Below are 10,121 nucleotides of genomic sequence, written 5' to 3'. Positions count from 1 at the left end.
ACAGGTTCTCAAAAACTGAACAACCAAAACTGCTATGAATACCTTCCTTCTTAATACTTTCATAGAATCCTGCAATTCATTCATCAAATTTCATTAGCCCACAGATATTGCATTCATACTTAGTCATAGAATATACTGAATTCCCCTCATAAATTACAAAAATTTTTTGCATGCTTTGAAAACAATTCCCGAACAACTCTAAATAAAAAATTTCAAAATCTCCAAATGACCAATAAAAATTTTATTTCTATAATGATATAAAATTACAAAAAATAAAAAAAAAACCACACAACTCTTCAATTTATTTCCTAGGATAAAATTATAAAGGGATGAAATAGTGAAGTTATGAATAACTATGACAAACAATTTTGCAAATTTCAGAATTTCATGCAAAATGCACACTAAAGAAAAACACAATTAATTAAAACATGGTTTCTCTTTAACAAAAGAGGTAAATCCAAACTGCAGCAAAAAACAAGGTACATCCTGCAATGCCAGGTTCTGTTGCTAACTTTTATCATTTTTCATGAATAATTATATCCATGCGTGCATGTTTAATATTAATTTAACAATGAATTATTGCAGATTTATGCAATTTACATAAAGATTTAAAATACATTTGCAGATACATGTCTAGACATGAGAATGTTGCAAGTTTCACAAAATAATATACACCTCATTGTACTGAATTTTCTTTCAGGTATGAACCTGCAATATTAAGGCCATTTGCAGAAGCTCTGGTTAAAAGTCATGCAACTGCACTAAGTAATTTATTGACTATGATGCAGCAAGGATCTGAACCAGTTCAATCTGACTTAGTGATTTAATATATTACAGCTGGTAGGTTTAGTTAATAATCTTCCTCTTTTGCCAGATTCAAAAATAAATGAGTTACCCCAAACCATTGGAGATTCTCTAAATACAGTATTTGAAATGACAAAATAAATATATACTATTGCAGCTAATTCAGAGTGGCCATTTCTGTGAAATTTAGAACAACAACACATTAAAACTAAAGTACATTACAAAATGTAGTATAGTGCTAGGACCCCCCACCCCTAAAAAAAAAATAGCAACTACGGCATTTGGGGAAGAGATAGGTTAAGAAAGAGACTGAGCAGTCCATCACTGCTCTGTTTTTTTAATTTCTGCAAGAGTCCGTATGAAGAATAATGCAAAAGTTGGCCAGGCATTTTCATTAACTGACACAAATCATTCAACTCCAAATGCTGTTGGTGTGATTATTCTTCAATGCAAAAGTACTACTCAACATAGTTTTCATTGTAAGTGATGTATTTGTGACACTGCTGAACACATACATTCCTTAAAGGCTATTTAGAAAAACTCAGGTGCAAATTGTTAAACTCTTTTTATACAGATAAATTCACTTTGTTTATATCAATAAATATTGTCATCATAGCTTCCTTCCTTATATCAAAGAAGCAAAAGTGTGAAGATGCAAGATCTGGTTTGTACGATATATGACAGGCACACGTGCAATCCAATTTGCTGATCGCATAGGTTGTAAAAAATTTGCCAGATGCATTTTTAGTGTGAATATGGATCATGTTCAGGTTTCTGTTTGTTACTTTTAATTGCTCCTGGTAGCTCTCCGAGTGTCTGGACATACCAACTGTTGGCCCCAGTATGCTCATGCTCCAAAAAATCAAGAATAATGAATCAAGACTCATAAGAAAAAACAGTCACTATGAACTTCTGTACTGATTTTCAGCTCTTGAACATTTTAGGCCTTGCAAATGAAGAAAAAGTCATCTCTTAAACTGTTTCTTCATTTCGGGATCATAAAGGTGCATGCACATTTTGTTTTTTGGTAGGTACATCATCTATTAGATTCCACACCCAAGCAGCGATCTGCTTTATTTGGTATGACGAAATTCCTAAAAATATTCTCTTGTTGATAGATGCATTGTGAGAATTGATGAAAAATTTATTACTTAATTTAATACACACAGAAACATCCTCAGTTCTTATAGCATTAGCATGATCAACAAACTCATAGTCTAGATTTGGAATGGAATCATTCATTTTTCTTGCATTTTCGAAAAATCTTTTTATAAGTTTTGACACATATGTTTTACTTTGTTTTAAGTTCTCCACATTTATTTACAAATAAATCATCTCTTATAGATAATTATAGAATGCAACTTAGTCTCATAAATGCAAAACTTATCAACAAATCACAGTTCTAGGGAAATTAGGGAGGTAAGCATAGTTTTAGCAGCTTGGAACTTACAAAAATAACATATGTGGCTTCTATCCAAGTCACTGATCTAAAATAATACCTAAGTATTTCACTATGCATTCATGATAAGTGTCAAATATTTTGATAATTTAGTTGTTTTTTTCTTCTAGTGAACAGAATTGCTTCTGATTTACTCATTAATTTTTATTTCCCACTTCTGAAGCTAGGATTCCATATGTATAAATGAACGTATGTATGAAGTGACTGGATAGGTGCATTTTTTGCAAGGATTACTCAAAACAGGCAACTGTAGTATTAGGTGTTTATGGCATATTGTTCACAAAAATAAGGAATAAAATAAGGCCCAACAAAGACCCTTGTGGAATGCCAACAAAAATTTGCAAACGTGAGAAGTAGGTGCACTCATAGTGAATGACAAAGTGTCTATTATGAAAATATGAAGTAAATGTGTATGATGTAACATGAGAAACCTAGACTAATTAATTTTTACATGCATTTATCCAGCCAAAAGGATCAAAAAGACTTCAATACACCAAGTAGGTGAACTCCTATAATGCTACATTTCACCCTCCACCATAAAACTGAAAATAAGAAACTCATCTTTATTAGCTTTATAGCTTTCAACAGGTCAGAGCAAATGGCAGACCGTTTTCTCCTTCTTACAGGTTGTCAGCTGTCAAGGCACACACTCTACAATAATCAAAATCTTCTATCATCTTTTTTATCCCATAGTAATTCTTGTCCACTTGTGCTGAAAACTCATGGATGCCAACTAAATCCAATTCCTTCATCTAATTAAAGATTAGGCTCCCCCAAGTTGCATTTAATCATCTCCCATAATGTGGTTTATATTCAACGTTGGTTTTCTTGTCTTTGAACTTCTTTACCATTTATGCATATTGCTTTAGTTGATAGTGTCATCTCTATAAACATGCTGAAGGCTTATGCAAGTATCAGACAAGACTACATTTTTTTTTTTTTTTTGGCCAGGAACTCAATGATGGCATGTTGCTTATATATTGTATCCATTATTTATTTCACCGAAGAACGTTATTGTTACATATGATTGGGTAGAGAAAAGGTCACTCTGATAAAATGCAGAGTTTAAATAAGATAAATCAGTTAATATGGCCAACTTCTGCATTGCTTTCCCTATGACCCTTGTATTATATTCAAATACAATTGTGAAATTTTTTTTTACTTAAATACTTACTTCTAATATCTCTCTAAACTAAAATGCAACAATCACCAGGAAAATATTCAAGGTTCATGTGCTCTTCTCATAAATGATCTAAAAAATACAGCTGCAGCTTTAACTTTCAAAATATTTACACTAGATTTGTACATCTAAATGCAAAAATATCAGTTATGACATGCCTTAGGCTACAGTGTAAGAACACAATAATTTCAATCAATCATTTCACAGGTTAGTGAATATGTTTCAATGCAGATGACCCTATATGGCATTAAGATTAATCAATCTAAGCAGCCAATCTAATAATAACATTATAAAGTTATAGATCCCAGCAGTTTGCTTTGTCATCTTTCATACAATATGACAGCATGCATAGAACTTGATTACTGAAAAGTCAGTTTGGTCAACGATGGATTGACTGCTCTTCAACCAATAAAGTTCCTTTCACCAATTAAAAAGATGCCTACTAGTAATAGCCGCATTTGTCAAAGAAATTCTACTGTTTGGATTAAAACCCAGTTGTAGAAATATGAACTCAACTATAAACCTGAAGGTTTCATGCATGAAGTGCATGAATATTGTAATGGAATAATATCCAGTGACACTTTGAAATCTTTCACACTGTTGCCAATGGAAAATCCAGATCTCAATTTTTGAAAATTCAGTGTTCTGCAGTACATGAAAATACTTTTACTTTTGGAGCAACAAAATAGCAGGCCATATCGACACTGTTTTTTTCCCAAATAATCCAAAAGTGTGCAACAAGTATATTAAGAGATTATATGTATCAAACAATCTTGTGACTGAATATATTTAATGGTATATCTTTCTTACATATATAAAACTTCAAGTAGCACCTTATTTATGAGTTCCTTCACATGATTTAAAATAAAATATGAAAACTCAGATTTTAAAATGCTCTTTCAGTTTTAATACTGCAAACTGAGTAATATTTTTAAAATCTACATAATAAAGTTGGTAAAAATTAGAAAACATGCACTTACTTTTATAGCAAGTTTTGTTAACTTTCCAGTGATTAAAATTTTAGAAGTTGGAACTTTCATATTTTTTAAAAGGCACATGAGATAATGCAGATCTGCATGGGCATTAACATTGTATGACCTTACATGCTCTAACAGAAGTTAATTTTTGTACTTTTAAGTTTCTATTTCTCATACTTTTAACTGAAAAAATACATTTCTACCCAGAATTAAAAAAAAAAAAAAAAAAAAAAAAATTAAAAATTAAAAATAAGACTAGAATTAATAGTTCAAAAGATAAAGCTGCAGTAACTATTCTTGAAACAGATTTATATGAAATATAATACCTGAAACAAATCTGAAGTTTCAAGAAAAATAAAACTTCCAGAATTAAAATCATATAAAAACATAATTAGATAATTTCTCTCTTTACACTCTGTACATTAGAAAAAACAAAATTTATTAAATCACCTTTAAAAATAGATTAGTAAACTAATGAATAAAGATTTAATTAAACATATTTGACAAAAAGATTAAAAATAAACAAATAAAAAGATATTTAATTAAATTGAAATTATAAATATATTTCAATATATCTGACTTCAGTCCAAAATATTTAACAGTTACTTTTAATATTATACAAAGTTACTTCCAGTTATCACATTTTATTCATAAATATGATTTTGCACATATCCAGTTAGCTCAAAATAGCTAGGAAAAAGGGAAACATAAAATTGATTTCAACCGAGACATCAAACTTCTGGCAAGTACTAGTAACAATATCATACAATATTAAAATCAGCAATCTTTACTCTTACTGAAATATAATACATAATTATATAACAGGAACATATCTAATCACAATACTTAGTTGACTGTTGAACTTAATAATGGTATGTATATATACAAGAAATAAAATGTTAATCATAGAAAACTATATACTTAAGAGAAAAAAAAAAAAAAAAAAAAAAAAAACTGCAATGCTAAATTTAAAAAAGCAAAATTTTTAGTTTAGACCTGATATAAGTCTTATTAAATAACAATACAATTAAATGCACAGAGTCATATAAACAAAATTGTACATGAAAAAACATACAGTATAATAATTGAGAATAATTCCACACACTAATTATAATGAAAGCTTTCAGTCATAAAAATGCTAATGATTTAATAGATTTTATAAGAGAGCGCTTATCCCACTCGCCAACAGTATATTCTGAAAGTCCAATGTATACTGCTACAAATACGCCAATGATACTTGCCAAAAACATACTACGACGAAATATAATGCAAGTAGCAATGCACAGTCCTAAATATGTTGCATATCTTGCTATTTCTATATGCACAGATCGTTGCCATGCTTTGTTTTCTAAAAGTAAGATAAAAATGTTTAGGAAATGTTTCAATAATAATATATTGAATAACATAATGATATGTAATACATAAAAATTTTGACATTTTCAGCCAAATACAGAATAATATTTAAAACTTGGTACACAATAACAACGTGAAGATATGTAAATGGTGAAGATTAGATGAAAACCTGGAGGCAAAAAGAGACCTGAAACGGGCTTCAGCCCTTTTTAACGATTTATCTCAAACCCTTTCCCATTCGTAAAGCCATATCTGCCTATTTCTACGGAAACAAGGCCTAGACCATTTTTCATGGCCAAAGCTTAATGAACTGCACTCAAACTCATCGCACTGGTACATTATTAGAAGATATATTTTTATAATACTGTTATTATATCTGATTTGAGGAATCAAACATTCAAAGTGATATTTAATTCTTATATATATATATTAACACTTACTATTACATTATTATTTTGTATTTTCTTGATTATATTCTAAAAATAATCAAAAATTCCAGTACTAACATACAGAGCATTTTGAAAGTATGAATGCTTACAATACTTCTTTTTCAAATGTCACTCCCCCTTAAATTTTCTGATGATCTTTTTTCTCTGACATAGGATCATATGATAATGGCAAAATTCACTAACTATACAACTTAGGAAATGGATGCGTTTGTGGAGTGCTTTCCAAGATAAACTAGCTTATATTCACATTACACATAGGAGAAATCACTTTTGGCCAAAAAAAAGTATTTAAAATGTGCATAGAAATAGAGTATTGCACATAATAAATTATAAGATACGAGGAAGGTTGCATTACATGTTACAGAAAAGAACTAGCTGCTTTAATGGGTATCCATAAATTCTTTTTAAGGCCACTGGTTTGTATTTATGCTATTGGTAGAAAACTATAAAAACTTTTAAGCAGCTAGCTCATTCAGTCAATAAAATGAGAAACTACGATAAACTAACAGTATTCAATAATCTTATATTCACTAAGCCACAGTGGCATGTCTTGAAAATCATCTAAGTCCAACATTCCATTTCTTCAGTATTCATAACTGAGACAGCTGCTGCTGATCTCAGTAATTCATTATAATAATCTTTGTTTTTATTTTAGTATCAGCATAATTCTACAGCAATGAATTTTTGCAAAACTTAACCAAATCTTTAGCCACAAAACTTGTGAGAGTCTTCATGATTTACCCCCACAAATTTTGCCTCTTTTCTTCATTTTAAGATTACAACTCTAAAAGTTATAAATAAAAAATATGGAAAAATGTTTAGAGAGGTGAAAAAAACTATCGACGTTATTACTTGAGCTATAACAAAAAGAATGTAGTTGATTAATACATTAAGTCATTTTGACAGAGAAATGGGATTGCTAACAGTATTTTTCGCTAGGCTTAGCATATCATTTTATGTCACAGCATTATTCAATATGAGAATATTTTTAAAGTTATTACATGGATAATTTTAAAAGAATTTAAAATATAGAGTCTGAAATGCTTCATAATAAAATTGAAATTAATACAAAATTCAGTATGCAGTTTACATAAAAATAATCAATAAAAATCAATAATTCATACCAATGCAAAGGGGCTCTTGGTATACATATCCTTCTGCACATGCTTCGCACATATCAGGGCCATCACCAGTACAGCCATTGCAGGATTTATCACATTCTATAATGCAAAAATTAGTTTAATTTGTGGTTTTGAAATCTAATATACTTAGTCAGAAAGTGAATAAAACAAATAAAATGAAACTATTTTACTATCTTATTTCAAAAGTACCACAATTCTAACAATCTCAAAGACGAAGCATTACTAAAACTGCAGAAATATCATTTTTTCAGATTTTACATGGTAAAGCACACAACAACCAAAATATTTGGAATAAAAATTAAAAAATAAAAATTTTCAGGAGTTTGTTGCAAGATTATGTTGACAAATATTTACTATCAGTGTAATGTGCCACTAAGTTTTCAAATAGTGATATATCCACAGAGAAGCAACTTAGTTTAATGGAACTGTTTATGCTTTCAAGGGTTCACTCAGTGAATACGAGTATGGCAATCTTAGCCATCTCACCCTCTGCACCTTTTCTCCCAGCTGCTTTTTCATCATCTTTTCACACTCTTATTATGTTGTCAGAGATTATCACTTACAGCTTTCTGTCTAACCTCTACAGATCAGTACCCTTGAATCAATGTCCTTGTAGTCAAAGCATGAGAAATTGTGAAGTTTTACTGAAAGCTCAGGGATAGATTATACACAAATTTCAAACTTAACATCATTGCTTCTAAAGACAATATGTGAAAAAGACACACCAATATTACTACTGTGTTGAATAGCACGAAAGGTATGCAAAAATAAATGCAATTAGCAACAGTATGTCTGATTTTTTTTAATTAAATTTCTTATACAATAGATATATTATCAGACAAAAACCCAAACAGCTACAAATTAAAGATACTTTAATAAGTTGCTACTTTGATCAAATGAAGGGAAAAGGTCTTCAGAAGAGTACTTTAAATTAATTGTTTCTTAATTAATTGTTTCAAAGCAGAATATATTTTAGATTCACTTCCAAGAAATACTCCAAGAAATACTGGCTTCCCATATACAATTTTTAATGATTTTTTTAATTCTGAAAAACATAAAATGCCTCACCAATAAGATCCTTTACTAGTGTCCCATAGATACGATTTAAATTTCATATATAGAGGCCGAGCTGAAATTATTAATGATATTTTGGTATAAAATTTAAATGCAGTGATATGAAACGAATAGTTAATTTGGAAATTTAACTGGTATAGGGAATCAATCAGTTGGATACTTATCATCATAGAATGTTCCGGGAAGACATTCACCTAACTTAACACTGCAATTTAATATGTATGTAAATGAAGTCTTCACAACTTGATTTGAATATTAAGTGACCCCCCCATTGTAGGCTGGGGGAAGATATTATTATTATTATCTTATTTAATTTTATTTGTGTAAAAGAATCATAATTCCCCCTTGAATAAAGTGGCCTCTCCCTCCATTCAATATAGTCTAGTTTCAACACTTCAGCAAACAAGCATGGTTTTCAGAAAGAACATAAAATATATTTAGAGCATCTACAGATTAAAAACAGCTTTTGCTGAAACCAGAACAAAAAACGTTGAAAAATGACCTCTAGATGCCAAAATAAAACTATAAGCATGCTCATATCAAAACATCACTGCAATTACGATTAATATAAAATACTTGGACATCTTTCCTTATTTTATTTATAATAATTTTTATTCCATAGAGCTTAAAAAACTTCAAGAAAGTTTTCAAGAATGGAAAAATGTAGTGTATGCATATTTTGTAAATTATGTTTGAATAAATTAATTCTAAATAACAGAAGTTTGCTATAATATTTTAAGTAAAATAAATAATCAGTATGGAATACACTTTAAGGAAGACCTCAAATTTTAACTTCTTATATTTGCTGGTATATAATGTCACAGAGTCTACTTACCTATAACAATATATTAAAAACAAAGGTTCAAGGTAATTTTATCCTTGCATTTGGTTTATGGGCCTAATGTTGAATAATATCCCCCTTTTTTCGTGTTACCATTCCTTCCAGCAAATTTTTAGTCAACCAAGTACATAATATTAACAAATTTATAAATTTAAAAGAACATCACAACTGTGCATTAACTTTGTTTCCAAAAAGTAACATGTTGAGATGAAGATGGGAGAGAAAAAATTTTAATTGAACATTCTTAGGTCTTGCTTAGGTCACAAAACACAGAATTCAGTTGTTTATTGCAGTATTAAAGAAGCAAAGTTCCAACCTTTTCTTAAATCAAGCTCACTACAACTTTCACTAAAATACATACCCACTTCTTAATATTATTTGAATTTTAAAAAAAGTCTTCAAATTATAATTTTTCAACACAGACACGCAAAAGAAGTATGCTTTTTGGTGTACCAAAAGTTTATTTTTCACTAATATTGCATTTCAATCCAGCAATAACTGACCCTTTCGAGGATCTAATATTTAAGCCAACTGCATAAATAAATAGAACATCCACCAAATATTAATTTAACTTACATGTACTTTATAATAAATATTTAGTTACTTTAATGCAGCCTTATAATATTAAACTAATGTTGCTAATGAAATACTGTGAACCCAAAAGAATTGTTGCACGTGGTTGTGGCTGTGTGCAACAACAAACTATGCGTATTGGAATTTGCCAGTGCTTTTAAGGATGAATTTATAACATGCCATAAGAGCCAATTTTTGATAACAAAAACATTTAATCACATCACAATATTAAAACGTAATTACTACAGTCGATAGACAATCACGTTGGA

The 10,121-nt window shown here is 29.6% G+C and overlaps 1 protein-coding gene across 3 annotated transcripts in view; it reads right to left on the bottom strand.

Moving 5' to 3' along the window:
* Positions 1–220: 220 nt before the first annotated feature.
* LOC118181703 (cysteine-rich with EGF-like domain protein 2) overlaps positions 221–10,121 on the bottom strand; it is a 68,037-nt gene continuing 58,136 nt past the window's right edge. For all 3 annotated transcript variants that reach the window (XM_085810130.1, XM_085810128.1, XM_085810129.1), the window contains 2 exons: positions 7,347–7,442; positions 221–5,768 (listed from right to left, as the gene is read on the bottom strand). In XM_085810130.1, coding sequence (XP_085666256.1) covers positions 5,548–5,768; positions 7,347–7,442 — 317 coding nt within the window. In that variant the 3' untranslated portion in view covers positions 221–5,547. The remainder of the gene's footprint in view (positions 5,769–7,346; positions 7,443–10,121) is intronic.

Source organism: Stegodyphus dumicola, chromosome X2 (genome assembly GCF_044657685.1).
Source record: "Stegodyphus dumicola isolate Sdum_Otavi_A_Nest chromosome X2, ASM4465768v1".
NCBI lineage: Eukaryota > Metazoa > Arthropoda > Arachnida > Araneae > Eresidae > Stegodyphus > Stegodyphus dumicola.
This window is presented reverse-complemented; position numbering and strand designations above follow the sequence as displayed.